The sequence below is a fragment of the Indicator indicator genome, chromosome 27 (assembly GCF_027791375.1).
Source record: "Indicator indicator isolate 239-I01 chromosome 27, UM_Iind_1.1, whole genome shotgun sequence".
Classification (NCBI taxonomy): Eukaryota; Metazoa; Chordata; class Aves; order Piciformes; family Indicatoridae; genus Indicator; species Indicator indicator.
The window spans coordinates 13,456,875-13,472,762 of NC_072036.1; the positions used below are offsets into that span (position 1 = coordinate 13,456,875).

The following is a 15,888-nucleotide window of genomic DNA, read 5'->3' on the forward strand; positions in this document are numbered from 1 at the left end:
GCACAGGTCCCTGCAGCTCTGACCCACATCACAGAAACCATTGCTGTAGGAATGCCTAAGAAACAGCAGAAGGTCCTGGTTTGCCTCCTCAGGACTCCTTTCAGTGGGTTCAACACCATTGTTGGGTTTTGATATTTGTATTTCTTCAGCAAAGAGAATGTGTTGAGTGCTTTCCTCTGTTCCTTTGGGATGTGATTCTCAGAGCACAACAACCCTCGGAGTTCAAGGCAAACTACAGCTCAGAAACCACCTTGCAGAGCAGATGCTCTTAGGGATGGCATCTCCATGTGCTGCAGGGAGCAGTGCAAGAAGAAAATGCCCTGAACACAATGCCCAGTTTCGAATGGATCATGTTACTTTTCGACAGCTGTATTTCATCGGCAAAGCAAGTTTGTGGAGAGCTTTTCTGCGCGGGGCCGGGCGGAACCCCCGCGCCGGGGAACAGTTCCGAGCGCGGCGTGTGGCCAGCCGGCGGCGGTCGGGGACGGACCTGCGGCCGCCTGCTTCCTGCTGCCGGCGCGGGGGCGGCGGCGCTGGAGCGGCGGGGCCGGGGCATCGCGGGCCCGGGCGCCTCCTCCCCTTTCCTCTCCTCTCCTCCCCATGGCCGGCAACTTCTGGCAGAGCTCGCACTAGTGGGTGCCGCGGCCGCGGGGCTGGGCAGGGGCTGAAGGGGCTGCGGGCCGCCGCGCTGTGCCCATTCATTGCCGGGGCGGCGGGACCGGGCCGCGGCCGCGGGGCGCAGCGCCAGCGGGAGGCCCGGCGGGGGCGAGGGGAGCGCCGCGGCTTTGGGCTGCGTCCCCCAGCGACGGCAGAGCTGCTGGTGAGGCCTGCCGGCCGCGGAGCCCTGCCGGGCTGAGGTGCGAGACCAACCGGGGGTGCCCCGGCTCCCGCCGCCGCGCCGGCCGGCCTGGCTTCGCTGGGACTGCCCAACGATTTGGGCTCCCTGCGAGAGGAACCGCGGCCTAGGGCTCCTACCCGCGGTGCTCTGGACTCCAGCGATCGAGTGCAGTGTGATCTGCTGATCCCCAGCCGTGTGATCTGTTGATCCCAGCGGCAGGGCTGCCAGGACTGAGCTGCGTTAAACCACCTGGCTCTGACCTTGTTGAGGTTCGGTTTGGTGCCTGTGATGTCCTAAATCGAGCTTAAATCAGTGCTGCTCAGCCAGGTTAGTTTACTGCTGGTAAAGGCCAAGCTTAGCCCCTGCTGGGTAGGTGTCCAGCCTTGAAAAGCCTGGTGAACATCTGCTGGTTGTCTGGTTTGGGTGATGGTTGCTGTCTCCCATCTGTAGTCTCTCGGTACAGGAGACGTTGACCTTAGTGTTGACAAGGAGTCACTGAAACAATTCTCCCTTCCTTTAGTTTACAATGGATTTTGGATAAGCAAGATCTGCTGAAGGAACGCCAGAAAGACTTGAAATTTCTGACTGAAGAAGAGTATTGGAAGCTGCAGATATTTTTTACTAATGGTAACCTTGTTTTATTCTCATTCCTGCTGTGAAATCCCTGCAGCATCCGCAGTGTGTAAATGCAAATCTGAATTGCTGAGGCAGTGTCATGTTTGGGGGTACCAGGTGGGCTTTACAGGCTGTTCTAAAGGTTTTGGGTTGTATTAACACATTTTGAGGAGAACTTGCAGGCAAAGGAGCTGCCTGTTCAAAGTTTTGAGCTGTGATGGGACAAAGCAGAGGGCTTTTGCTTATATTGAAGAGGTTTTTATCAAAAGCACAAAAGGAGAAGCAAGCAGAGAGTGTTAAGCTGGCATGTTAAAGGCTCAGTGCCAAGCATTAATACTCAGCCTGGGCTTTTGAGGGGCTCCTGGGCTGTGGCAAGTGTCCTCTCTGTGGTCCTTTGAAACAGCAAAGCCTGGAAACTTGGTGTTCAGTTACCTCCTCTGAAACCTGCACCACAGCCTGTGTCCTGCCTCCTGACTGATTCTGCAGCACCCAGAGGCTCTCAGGCTGTCTGCAAGTTGCTGAGAGCTGTCAGCTCCCAAAGTTTGTTCTCCCAAAGAGTCTGGGGCTTGGCTGTGAACTTACCTGAGACTTCCTTGATCCTGCAAAGCATTTAACTGTGTCAGTGGCTGCACTGCAGCACAAGCTTTTAAACTTTTTTCTGTGCAACTCTTCAGGCTGGCTGAAGGTGAGCCAGTGTGTGCCCAGTTGGCCAAGGAGGCCACCAGCATCCTGGCCTGGATCATCAATGGTGTGGGCAGCAGGAGCCGGAGAGAGATTGTTCCCCTGTACTCAGCACTGGTGAGGCCACACCTTGAGTACTGGGTTCAGTTTTGGGCTCCTCACTCCAAGAAGGATGTTGAGGGGCTGGAGCAGGTCCAGAGAAGGGTCTGGAGAACAGGGCTGGTGAGGAGCAGCAGAGGGACCTGGGGTTGTTTATTCTGGAGAAGAGGAGGCTGAGAGGAGACCTCATTGCTCTCCATAGCTCCCTGAGAGGAGGTTGCAGTAAGGTGGGGGTTGGTTTCTTCTCTCTAGCATCAGGTGACAGGATGAGAGGAAATGGCCTCAAGTTGCCCCAGGGGAGGGTTAGGTTGAAGATTAAAAGAAACTTCTTCCCTGAAAGGGTTCTCAAAGCCTGGTGTAGGCTGCCCAGAGAAGTGGCTGAATGCCTGTCCTGGAGGTGTTTCCAAGAGGCAGAGATGTGGTGCCCTGGCCTTGGCAGAGTTAGAGAATGGTTGGACTGGATGAACCCAAACTATCTGATGAGAAAATCTCCCTAAGCAAAGCATTTTGCTGAGTGATTTGTTTGCAGACAGCTCTTTAAGTGTTTTTCACAGCAGTCCCTTCAAGTACTGATTTTTTTTTTTTTGTCATCTGGCCAGACTTAGAGAAGTGACTTTCCCAAGGCCACTGGAAGAACTTAGGTCAGTGCTAGAATGGAATCAGTGAGAGATACTTAGCCCAGCTTCTCTCTTAGCTTAGGTATTTCATAATCATGGTGTGTTCTGCAGATCTGATGGCTCTTGTGCATCTCTGGTACTGCTTAGGTGCACCAGGAGATTAAACCAGCAGGGATTTACCTGTTCAATCAATTCCTGGAATTGCTTGAGGTTAAACCAAGGTGTGGTAGCAAAAAAAAAAAAAAAAAAAAAAAGAGAGAGACCAGGATGCTGGTATTTCTGACCCTGTGTTTCTGTGTTCCTTTTCGCTGGTGTTAGGTGGAATTGTGAAATGTGCTTTTTGCCTTTGAGTTGTGTTGTATCATCACCTGCCTCTGCTCCTTCTCCTCTGCTCTCCCACCTCCTGCATTGCCAAGCTATGAGTCTCAGCACAGGTTGGCACATTAAGCCCAGGAGATGATTATTGCTAGCAGCCTAAAGAAGCCACAATACTGCCTGGAGAGAGACAGTTTTGGTGCTGCCTCCTCTTTGGAAGGCAAATGCAGTTAGTAACCAAGCAATGGTGTGGCCAGCAGCAGCTGCTCAGAATGTTAATCATGAAGAGAAGGAAAAGGATCATCTTTTAAAATAGCAGGGAAAAAGACATTGATGTTGATTTCTGGTTTGGATCAGTCTGGTTTTGATTGAAAAGTGCATGAGTTGGTTTCCCTGGCTGGTTTAGGGCAATTTGTGTTGCAGGCTGCCCAAGGTGCTCAGATTTAAACCGATTCTTATTTAATAAAGCCCAAACCAAAACAACTTCTTTTGTAAACATGAAGGAATAAAGAATCCAAAAGGTTCTTTTAAAATACTTCAAACATGAATTACCAGTGTTGGACCTTTTCCCAAGCTTCCATTTCATTAAGTCTCTCCAGGCTCTTGTCCATTTTTTGCCCTAAACCACACTTGATTTTTCTCTGACAGCAGATGGCCTAACAGCTCCTGAAAATCCCAGGGGATTGAGAAACATATTTGGAGAATTCTGTTCAGTTTAATATCTGAATTTTTCTGCTGCCCCAGTAGCAGGACAGCTTTGTAGCCCCACAGTCAAATCAAAAGGAAGAATCCTTTCAAACCTCCCAAGACTGCTGATAAATATTTTGATATTTGTCCAGATACCGCATGCCAGGCTTCACCTTCCTGACAGCATTGCTTAGCCTGCTCTCACTGGCAAAATAACCTCAATTTGGCATTCTTCTCTTCAGGAAAAGAGTGATGTGACATGGGCAGGGACAGATGAGAGGTGACAAGTAAGGGAAAAAATCAGGGGAAAAATTTGCCAATTGTCAGTGCTACTGAGTGTGGTTTTCTCCTTCCCTCTATGTTCAGCCCTTTCCTAGCCAAGTGTCCTTAATATTCGAGTGTTTTTGGATGCTATTCATTAAGAGTGAGGTGCACCCTGGCTGTTCCCAGAGGATGTGAGGAGAAAAAAATGTGGATTTGGGTGGGTAGGGAGAGACTTAAGAATTTAGCAATGACTGCTAACAGAATCCTTTGCTTTCCCCACCAGTGGTTGCTGCCTCCATCTGGCTGTCCATATTTTCAGTATATATTTAAGCATATTTCACATAATTTTTGGATATTTCTGGGGAGGGAGGGAAAAAAAGAATGAGACTCTTAGCCAAGACTTGCTCAGAATAAAGGCCACAAAGCAGTATGGGAACAATAACAAGTAACAACCTTCTGCTTCCCTGTGCCACTCTCTATCCAACCTCTGCTCTTAATCTCAGCTTCATGCATCTAATTTCCTTGGCACCTTTCCTTCGCCTGGGAGGCCAAACAAGAGCTACCTGCACAGATGACACCAGGGTTGTTTCTTGGCCAACTGGCAGAGGACCACCATGATGGAGCAGCTGACTGCATCCTCTGGTCTCCCACCCCCTCTCCCTAGACTAAATATGTCATTTTTTTTAACACCTGCTGCCTCTGCCAATTTTAATGACCATGTTTGTGTTGGCAGCTTTACTTGTTTGAAAAAAACTAACATCCATTCTGTGTGGCACTGAGGAGCCAGGGGCTTGTGTTTGCATTGGGCTGACTGAACCCAAGCTTTACCCTCCTGAGGTTTGTGTTATCATAGAATTGTGGAATGGCTTGGGTTGGAAGGGACCTCCAAAGGTCATCCAGTCCAATCCCTCTGCAATCAGCAGGGGGATTCTCCACTAGAGCAGGCTGCTCACAGCCTTGTTGAGCCTGACCTTGAATATCTCTGGGGATGAGGCCTGAACTCCCTCCATGGGCAACCTGTTGCAGTGTTCCAGCAGCCTCATGGTGCAGAACTTGTTCCTAACATCCAATCTAAAATCTCCTCTAATTATCTAATTATCATCTTTAAGGTGATGCTCACTTTGTACTACACAATGAAGCCAAGTTACCTTTTTGAAGGTTTCCAGAAGCTTCGGGATGCTTCTTCCCCTGCAGGTCTGTAGGATTGCAGCAAGATGTCACAGCAGCACTGAGGGAGGAGCCTGTGCTGCTGCTCCTCAGAATCCCCAGCCCTAGTCCTGTTTTGAGGTCCATTGCTATTTGGTATCAAATGGTTGTAAAAAAACTCAACTCAAAGCTTTTGTTGATGGTTTTGTTTTTGTTTTCTTTTTTTAAGTTATCCAGGCTTTAGGTGAACATCTTAAATTAAGACAACAAGTTATTGCCACTGCCACAGTCTACTTCAAGAGATTCTATGCCAGGTATGACTGTTTACTCTGATGGTAGAAGAATAAACCATTTGCTAGGCACATTTTTTTTTTGGTAGCCCTTTTAAAATGCTGTATTAAAACCAGTGCCACTTTTTGTTTTCTGGAGGGTGTTTAAAAGCTTTTCTGCTAATGAAGTTAACTTAAGCTTTGCTTTTTCTCCAAAGGCAAGTGTGGTGCTCTTAATAGATGAATCATTGTACCTGTGTGAAACAACCTATTATCATTTTGTTATAACATTTCAGATATTCCCTAAAAAGTATAGATCCAGTATTAATGGCTCCTACCTGTGTGTTTTTGGCATCCAAAGTAGAGGTATGAAGCATTACAATTTTTTCCTGTCAAATGATGTGATGTATGAGAGATAGAGAGAAAACCTTTAGGCCTTTAACGTTTTTTTGTCATTCTTCACGCTTTGGGGGTTGAAATCTTCTCTTTTTGATAGAGATTTCTGTAGCCTTTAAGAAAAGGAGATGGAGAAGAAGGCCCTCAAACACATTATTTAGTGTTTGAGTTTTCAGTTTTGTCTAAGTTACTAACCCTGAAGGGTCTCTGCAAATTGGAATTGGAAATGGCTGTTTCCCTGTGCTATACATTCACCTCAAACTGGGCAGGGGCTCCTTTCTGCTCTGGTTCTTCCTTATTTATGTTTCCTCAAACTTTAAAACAGAATTTGAAATTATTTTTTAGCTAATTCCCCTTTTCCCTTTCATCTAGTGAGGGATTCTCAGCTTGCCACACTTTCATTACTTGAATGTTAACTACGTTGTAGCTGATGACACTGAGAAGTTATCATGAGGACCTGACCCATTAGCTGCCTTCCAATAGCTGAAGGGATCCTACAGGAAGGCTGCAGAGGGACTTTTCCTGAGGGTGTCTGGAGACAAGACAAGGGAAAATGGTTTGAAGCTGAGAGAAAGCAGGGCTAGACTGGAGCCGAGGAAGAAATTCTTCAATAGAAGGGTGGTGAGACTCTGGAACAGACTGCCCAGGGAGGCTGTGGTTGCCTCCTGCCTGGGGGTGTTGAAGGCCAGGCTGGGTGAGGCCTTGAGCAGCTGAGTCTAGCTGAGAGGTGTCCCTGGGCATGGCAGGAGGTTGGAGTAGATTATCTCAGAGGTCCCTTCCAGCCTGGGCCATTCTAGGATTACAGACAGTGGAAGCTCCATGCCTCCAGCAGTAGAAGTCCACTTTGAATGTGGCTGAGAGTTAGCATCAGCTGGGTACTGCTCTTAGTCCTCTCTAGTGCAAGAAGCTTGTCAGCTGTTTGAGAAGTGTCTGTGTATGGGAAAAAATCAGCCTGGCCAGTTTGTGGTCAGCATGGGTGAATTTTACAGGAGGAGATCAAACACCCAGTGGGTGGGAGAAGCTGTCCTGCTACACCAGTGTCTGCTGTGATGCTGCTGTCTGTACAGATGCTGAGCTGCCTGTCAGTTCTTGGAGGAGGTGAAGGAAAAGAGAAAGACACAAAGGAATGGAGAATATGTTAGTCATTAGCCTGTTAACGAAGCCTTGAAGAAAGTGGAGAGCCAGAGAGGTACAGAGGTGTGCCTTGTGTTTTAGAACAAGCACTGTGCAGCCTGCCTTTCTTGAAGCCCTCCTGTCTGTTTTATCTGTGCAGAGTTAGCCAGCTGAGCTTTTGTGACTTTAGGACCTTTCAACTCCACAAACTAATCAGTGGCAAAACTCTTTACCTAAGAATTTATCCTTCAGGAAGAAAATAAAAATGAAGGGGAAAAAATGCGGGAGGGGGAAAGAAATCCTGCATAAAGCAGCTCAGTTTAGGAGGAAGCTGTTACTTGAATTTGCTGACAGTGAGGATGATGTATTCCTGGTGGTTCACCTCACTTCCCATTCTTTCTCCTCAGGAATTTGGTGTTGTTTCAAATACAAGATTGATTTCTGCTGCTACTTCTGTATGTAAGTATTGGTGATTTTCTTTATACCATAAGGCAATGGGCAACCCTAGATACCAGTCTGGGCTGGGGGGTGCTGAGATTGAGAGCAGCCCTGCAGAAGAGGACTTGGGAGTGCTGGTGGGTGAGAAGCTGGACAGGGTCAGCAATGGACACTTGCAGCCATGAGATGTCCTCTGCATGTCACGGAAGTGGGGACAAAATGACTTAATATAGAAAGGGAAAGAACTAAAAGAATGAATCCCTTCACTTTTAACATGTTGATTTCTCTTTCTTGCAGTGAAAACTAGGTTCTCATATGCCTTCCCCAAGGAGTTCCCTTATAGGATGAACCATGTGAGTACCTGTCTGAAATGCACCTGGGTCAAAGACATTCATGAATTGTGAGCAGGAATCCTGCCCTTTAAATTCTAACCAATGAACATTTTCATGTTTCACCATCAACCAGCAGTGCTCTCATGCAGCCCAGAAGGTAGCTGTGTGCTGGGCTGCACTAAGAGGAGTGTGGGTAGCAGGACAAGAGAGGGGATTCTGCCCCTTGGCTCTACTCTGCTGAGACACATCTCCAATCCTGCCTCCAGTTCTGGTGTCCCCAGCATAAGAAGGACACAGAGCTGCTGGAGTGAGTCCAGAGGAGGCCACAAAGATGATCCAAGGGCTGGAGCAGCTCTGCTGTGAGGACAGGCTCAAGGAGCTGGGCGTGTTTAGCCTGAAGAGGAGAAGGCTCCAGGGGGACCTTAGAGCTGCCTGCCAGTACCTGAAGGGATGCTGCAGGAAGGCTGCAGAGAGACTTTTTCTGAGGGTGTCTAGAGACAGGCCAAGGGGGAATGGTTTGAAGCTGAGGGAGGGCAGGGTTAGACCGGAGCTGAGGAAGAAGTTCTTCAGTAGGAGGGTGGTGAGACTCTGGAACAGGCTGCCCAGGGAGGCTGTGGCCCCTTCTTCCCTGGGGGTGTTCAAGACCAGGTTGGATGAAGGCCTTGAGTCTAGCTGAGAGGTGTCCCTTGCCCATGGCAGGAGGTTGGAGCAGATGAGCTCTGAGGTCCCTTCCAACTCGAGCCATTCTAGGACTCTCTGATATTCCTATGTCAGGTTGTTCATAATTAGTTTTGGATTGGGAGTGTTTCTTTAAAAAGTGATAAATCTGAGCTAATTAAGGTTGACAGGGATGCTGTAAAGAGCAGTGCCACGGCTGGGTGACTGAACTAGTGATTTTTATATAGCATGATGATAAAAGAGATTGATTTAGCTTTTTTTGACTGCTCTTGTTTACAAATACATTGCTCCAGGGAAGGTAAAGAGCCCTTGCACCTGGGATGCTTCCAAGCTTGCACACAGGAACAGCTGGCTTACAGGAAGCAGTTTTATTTTTGCCTGTAAAATGTAACGGCTTTTGAAAAATAAATTGGATTTATTACTTAAAATTCAGTGGTTTGCAAGTCACAGTGCTGAGAGATTTTGTAGTTTTTCTGAAAAGCAGTTTTAACCAATTGTGTGGTATTTTCAAAGTGAAACAGGTCTGATTTTAAATTATTTAAGTCACTAGTACACAAGTGGGATTTTGGCTGCTTCCCTAAAAAAAAACCAAATTTAATCCATTCCCTCTCCTTCCAATGCTTTACAAAGTATTTAAGGATAAGAAATTTGCATAATATTAAAACCCTAAATCATGTCCTAGGGAAAATTCATAGAGTCATAGAATGGTTTGGATTGGAAGGGACCTCCAAAGGTCCCCCTGCAGTCAGCAGAGACATCCTCAACTAGAGCAGCTTGCTCATAGCTTGTCCAGCCTGACCTGGAACAGCTCCAGGGATAGGGCCTCAACTACCTCCCTTGGCAACCTGTTGGAGCACTGTTGAGGTTTGCTCTGCATTCATGGTGTGAAGCTGGCTGCTTGTTAACGATTTTTGCTGTCTGAAATGTGGTTTAACTGGGATTTTACTTCTTTGCAGATACTAGAATGTGAATTCTATCTCTTAGAGCTAATGGTAGGTGGAGTTTTTTTGAGCTTTGCTTTGCCTTTTCCTGTCACCTCGGTTCACTTTGTACTGATGATGAATTTTATGCATTAGGCTGTCTCTGGTTGGTTGTTTCCAGTCTCAGAGCAATGTCCCTGCAGGGCTCCTCTTTACATTTTTAGCAGAATGCCATCATTGCTGTGCTGTCACCTAGGCTGAGGGAGGCTGTGCTCTCCTCCTTGCATTGAACTTCTCAAGAGGAAGAGGGCAGATGCAGGAGTGGTATGGACAGGAGGGGTGTGCATGGCTCTGCATCCTAGTGCTCAGAGAGAGCTCTTGGGAAGGGTCTGTCTGCAGAACTGCTTCTGTTACTGAGACAAAGGGAACTAAGTCCTGATGCAGAGACTAGGATGTCTTTTCTTCTCTTTTTCCTCCCTTTCTTTTCTTCTCTTCTCTTTTTCCTCCCTTTCTTTTCTTCTCTTCTCTTTTTCCTCCCTTTCTTTTCTTCTCTTCTCTTTTTCCTCCCTTTCTTTTCTTCTCTTTTTCCTCCCTTTCTTTTCTTCTCTTTTTCCTCCCTTTCTTTTCTTCTCTTTTTCCTCCCTTTCTTTTCTTCTCTTCTCTTTTTCCTCCCTTTCTTTTCTTCTCTTCTCTTTTTCCTCCCTTTCTTTTCTTCTCTTCTCTTTTTCCTCCCTTTCTTTTCATTTCCTTTCCTTCTTTTCTTTTCCTCCCTTTCTGGTTGCCTTTCTTGTTTCCTTGCTTTCCAAGCCAGTGCAAATTCTTTTGGCCTGCTGTCCATGAATGGTATTTACTGACAGGCTGTTCTCTGGCAGAGCTTTGTGTTTCCAAGTGGGAATTACAGGTTTGTAAGCAAATGAGGTTTCACTGTGCTGCAGATGTGGCTTTCCCTGTCTCTTAGGGGAAGGACAGTGACAGGCTGGCAACCATGCAATGTGATGGTATTCTAGAGAGAGCTCTGCCCTCATTAGAGCAGGATTAGGTGTCAGAATGCTGCTTAAAAAGCCCTCAGTAATTGATTTGTAAGCCAAATGTTTCTAACAGGAACTGACAAGACATTCTGCACTGTAACCTGACTTGAATCCTGTTGCCATTCTCCCCAGGACTGCTGTTTGATAGTCTATCATCCCTACAGACCTTTGCTCCAGTATGTGCAAGATATGGGCCAAGAAGACATGCTGCTACCTCTGGCATGGTAATGGAGGGCTTGATAGGCTGCAGAGCCCCCTTTCCCTGCTGAACAGGCTTCAGAGAGGCTAAGCAGGCTGAGCCAGATCTGTGTGCAGAGGCTGCCCCAGTGAAGCTCTGCAGATGCATGCTCCTGACCTAGCTCATTCTGGCTTCAGCCCTGCAGTGACTGGACTTTGCAGTGGTCTAATTGTGATTTTTAGACTAGCTCTAGCAGGACAGATCTTTCCAGTACCAAGTGGTGCCCATGAGCAGAGGTGAGCTCCTTCTCTCTGTGTTGGCTTTCTGCTGTGCCTTGTCACAGGAGGCAGAAGCAGTATGTAGGGGGTTGCTGCTGTGTTAGCACAACCCCCATTCTTGGACTGATTCTGAAGTCCAGAAAGACAGCAAAAATACTGCTTCTGTGCTTGGCCTGGCTTCTTTGTGAATCAGGGGGAACTATGTTATAGTATACATCAACACCCTCTGCAGAGAGACAAGAGAAACCTCTTCCAAAGAAACTTCTGCTGTGACTACAAGGGAAAAAAAGAGATTGTTAGTGGGGCAGAGATCTCTACCTTCACTGCTGCTGCTGTGGGGGAAACTGACAGAATGTTGGTAACCCTGCAGCAGTTTCTGCAGGTGAACTGGCTGGCACTTACAAGTTCTTTCTTTGCACAGGAGGATAGTGAATGACACATACAGGACTGATCTTTGTCTGCTGTACCCTCCTTTCATGATAGCTCTAGGTAGGTGACACCAGCAGTGTCTCTTGTCATGTCTAAATGGGTGTATTTTGGTGCTGTCCCATCAACAGGCATTTCTTGGAGTGGCCTCAGAAGGTGCTTCAGTTTATGTTCCATGCAGTGCTGACCAGCACAGCCTGGCAGCTTAAAATGTCTTGCAGAAAATCAGCTCTTTAATCCTAAGTTTTCTCTGTTGGCCTATGCAGTGTTTATAAAGCCCTGACTGTTTCTGACTATACAGAGTGGATTTCTGTTCAGTACCTGTGTCACCTTCTCTTTGCAGCCTGCCTACACGTGGCCTGTGTTGTCCAGCAGAAGGATGCAAGGCAGTGGTTTGCTGAGCTGTCTGTTGACATGGAAAAGGTACTTTGTGTTTGATTGCCACCACCTCCTACAAACTGACCACAAGTGTGGTCATGGTTCTACAACTCCTGTCCTGATCTGAACTTCATTCAGTGGTCATTCCAGTACCCAAAGGGCACCTCCAAGAAAGCTGGGGAGGGGACTGTCTACAAAGGCATGCAGCACTAGGACAAGGAGCAGTGGTTTGAAACTAGAGCAGAATTAATTTAGGCTGGACATTAGGAGGAAGTTCTTTACTATGAGGGTGGTGAGATGCTGGAACAGATTGTCCAGTGAGGTGGTGGAGGCCCCATCCTGGAGACATTCAAGGTCAGGCTTGATGGGGCTCTGAACAACCTGATCTAGTTGGGGATGTCCCTGGTGACTGCAGGGGTTTGGACTAAATGAGTTCTAGAGGTCCTTTCCAACCCTGTGCATTCCATGGTCATGTCAAGCACTGCTGAAGTCTGGGAGCTCTCTTGGGGAAGGAGACTGTCAGGTTGGGGGGTAGCACCCTGCTCTGGAAGTGCCAGCAACCCAAGCTGGTACTCATACTCCTTACCACACTGCACATCCTTTTTTCTTTGGAAGCTGAGTGTCTGGAATATAACAGCATATCATGGATGAGACCTGCCACTGCCCTCTGTGCTGCCCTTCATTCCACTGATGATATCCTGGCATTGCATTTGTATTCCAGGATTCATCTTCAGATTCCAGCGCAGTGTGGATGCTGTGCTGTGTCAAGAGCTCTGAGTGATGCTGTCATGCATGTAAATGATCATAAATTGGCAGCAGGGGAGAAACAACCTATATTTGACAGCTAAGGTCACCATGAGCTTGATACTGAACGTGTCTGAATGTTTCCGTGGTTTGGTTCTGGTGCCAGTGATGCACTCTAAGCTTGATTTATCTTTTTATATTAACACCATGGACCTCTTAGCCAACTACAACTTTGGATTCAAGGATATATATTGTGCTAGCACTTGAAATTCGTGTATGGAAAAAGAAGAAAGAAGCCTACTTCATTATTTTAGAGGATGATAAAACAGATTCTGAACCAGACCTTAACTGCTTTTATACAGAACATAGAACTGCACTAGAAATTTAAGAGGAAATTCAAATAGTGGAGGTGCAATAGGTGAAAAATGTCCAAACTCGTAGTGAATGCTGACTCTTCCAGAAGTGGAATATGAGTCACTGAGCTCAGCAGAAGGAATGAAGGTGTCCCTGCCCATGGCAGGGAGGTTGAAACTAGATGATGTTGAAGGTCCTTTCCAACCCAAACCATTCTCTGAATCATGAAAGTTCAGCAACTCTTACTATAGCTATATAGGAATATGTAAGATAATAATAATATAATGTGCTAAGAAGTATTTAGATACCCCTCGGCTCTTTATTTCTTGGAATGAAAGAATTCAGGCAGATGTTTTTTGCTTTTAGGCTTTTTTTGTCCCTTCACTGTGGCTCTGATGTGTGTAGAACATGGATGATCTTCAGTTCCTGTGTTGGTGATCAGTGATGATCAGGCTGCAGTCCTGCTGTCAGCAGTCCCAGTTACAATAAATAAATAGCAAGCTGTTTAGCTTGCAGGGGTTGGATGGGAGGGAAAATATTCTGTTCAGGCTTTCATTCACAATGAAATTAAAAGCTCATTCTGGAAACGGCTGATTGTGAGACAGCTCTTTTATAATGTGGAAGTTGTGCTGCATGTTGAATTAATTACATAGTTCAAGCGATAATGACAAAGATAAAACCACCCCTGTGTCTGACCTTAGGCTTCTCTTTCTCATCAGATTTTAGAAATAATCAGGGTTATTCTGAAGCTGTATGAGCAGTGGAAGAACTTTGATGAGAGGAAGGAAATGGCTACTATTCTCAATAAAATGCCTAAACCAAAACCACCTCCAAACAGGTACGGTACCCAACATGCCTTCAGCATGACAACACCAGGCTGCTGGCTTCATGGGGTAATGTCGGGCTGGAGGTGCAGCCTGGCTTCCAGCACAGCCCTTCCTGTCACAGGAGCTAGTGAGGAGCAGAGCAGTGTTCTGTGCAGAGCCTTCATGCGATCAGTGCAGCTCAGGGAACGTGAGGAACTGCAGTGTGAGGCAGCGCGGCCAGGCCAGATTGGCTGGAACTGGGCCTGCTGCGTGTCCTGGTTAATTACTGTGACTAACCATCACTGCTGGCAGCCTGCACATCACAGCCCTCTGCACAGCCCCATGGCATCTGAACCTTGGGAAGGCTGACTTCATGAGGGGATTCAGCAGGCAGCTGCCTAGGTGTGTGTTCAGATTGTTAGTCAGGTAAACTGAAGTAATTTGTGCATGCTGAGAGCAACCTTTGCATTTTCATGGGGCTGAGCAGAACATCTGAACCTGTTTGGGTAGATGTTGAAGCATTTTCCTTCAGAAGATTTTTCCTCTAACCTATTTATCTGTATGTTGAATTCTTTCCTTCAGAAGGTTTTTCCTTTAACTATTTATTTGTTGAAGTATTTTTCCTTCAGAGGTTTTTCCTCCTTTCAGAACACTGTCATTTTGCATGAAACAAGCCCAAACTGTGATGTAATTGCTTCTTTCTTGACCTCTGTTTTTGCTTTTTCTCTTCTGCCAACAGTGAAGGAGAACAGGGTCCAAATGGTAGCCAGAACTCTAGTTACAGCCAATCTTAAGACATTCCAAAGAACTTCTTTATGGACCACTTTGACTCAAGACATCCTGGGATCCTTGCTGTGTTCATGACATGGACAGAAGGTTTTTAATGACATCTTGGACAAAGAACTTGAAGAAGAAATAGCTTGTTTGTGTCAAGCATTTGGAAAGCTTTTTCTCTAAACCTGCATCATTTTCTCTGGGGCTGGAGCAAATGTACTAAGATTTTTAATTTTTTTTTCAGAGTAAGGAATCAAACCTTAAACCAAGCTGCAAAAGATTAACTCTATCCACTCAAAAAAAAAAAAAAAAAGCTCATTTTTGGTTTGAGAAAATTGTCATTTGCCATGGCAGTGAACTCTTTTTAAAGCAACAGTAACCTGAAGCCTGAGTGTTAACTATTAACAACTGTGTTGTCTTCATAATGTTTGTGACTGGAGGAAGTGGTGCCCTGTGTGTGAAATTTCTTCATTACCTTGAGTTTGTTGGTTTTTAAAAGGATAAAACCAGAGCCTGTAACAAGTAACACAACAACCTTTCAGAAACAAAGTCTACTATGGCCTGCAGTGTTGGTACAGCTTTAATGAAGGCTGCAGGGAGGAAATTCAGTTCCTTTTTCTGGGTTAGGAAAACACTGCTTTAGACAGTAGATGGACTTGGGTGGCTTTGCTGTGAAGCAGAGCAGCCCTGCTTGGCAGAGCAGTGCAGTGGGGATAAGGGAGTCTGCAGGTTCCTTCAACATTTCAAGTGTTAGAATTACCAACCCCCACAAGTAAACACACTGTATGGTGCAGCTGAATTTCACTCAATTAAAACCTGACTCTGATGGTTATTTGTGAGGGTGTGCAAAGAATGCCCACTGCTGCTCTGCCCTTAGCGCTACTGTGGATTTGTGTGGTTCATTAGGGAGTTTTTATTTAAGAGGATCAAGCTTTTGGTGAGCTTCATCCTGGCTCATTTTAATTGTGATTTTTAGGAGCAGCTCTATAGACTAACTGACCTGGGATTCCTTAACTATGTGCTGGAGAAAATGAGATTCCTTCAAAGAGGAGGCCATATCCTGTGTTCCTTACTCAGGAAGATAGCCCACTGAAGAAGTCAGGAATTGGCCTACATTGATTTTCTTGATTTTTTTTTTTTTTTTTTAATAACTTTGTAATTAATTTCTGCACAACCTCATTGCCAACTTGCCCAAGTATAAAACCTGAATGATAAAATAAACTGCAAGTAACACTGTTCTTTTTTCTTTCATATTTTCCATTTCACTGAATATTGGATGGAAATTTTTGCTACGTGATGCATCTTGGTTCTAAAAATTGACTCCTTAACCCCACCATGGGTTTGCCAAATGTCTTTGTAATTGGCTGGTCAGTGAAATGCAGCTGAAGTGTGTTTGTGTGGAGCCCATTAGGCTACAAACATTTCACTTCAGGTTATTTTGCTAAAACCAAACACGTTGGTGAGACAGAAAATCCAAACATTTTGGTCTTTGCTGCTTTTGTTGCCATTTGATC

The 15,888-nt window shown here is 46.1% G+C and overlaps 1 protein-coding gene across 1 annotated transcript; it reads left to right on the forward strand.

Moving 5' to 3' along the window:
- The first annotated feature begins 600 nt into the window (after positions 1–600).
- CCNC (cyclin C) lies at positions 601–14,446 on the forward strand. The gene is made up of 12 exons (XM_054393009.1): positions 601–632; positions 1,359–1,465; positions 5,492–5,576; positions 5,828–5,897; positions 7,448–7,499; positions 7,776–7,831; positions 9,445–9,480; positions 10,569–10,660; positions 11,314–11,381; positions 11,662–11,741; positions 13,514–13,632; positions 14,340–14,446. The coding sequence occupies exons 1-12, from the start codon at positions 601–603 to the stop codon at positions 14,392–14,394; spliced, it is 852 nt and encodes a 283-aa protein (XP_054248984.1). The 3' UTR covers positions 14,395–14,446.
- The last annotated feature ends 1,442 nt before the right edge of the window (positions 14,447–15,888 follow it).

Coding starts and splice junctions, on each gene's coding strand:
- CCNC (XM_054393009.1), top strand. CDS start 601: ATGGCCGGCAACTTCTGGCAGAGCTCGCACTA. Junction 7,832..9,444: donor TCCCTTATAGGATGAACCAT/GTGAGTACCTGT, acceptor ACTTCTTTGCAG/ATACTAGAATGTGAATTCTA. Junction 11,742..13,513: donor TGTCTGTTGACATGGAAAAG/GTACTTTGTGTT, acceptor CTTTCTCATCAG/ATTTTAGAAATAATCAGGGT.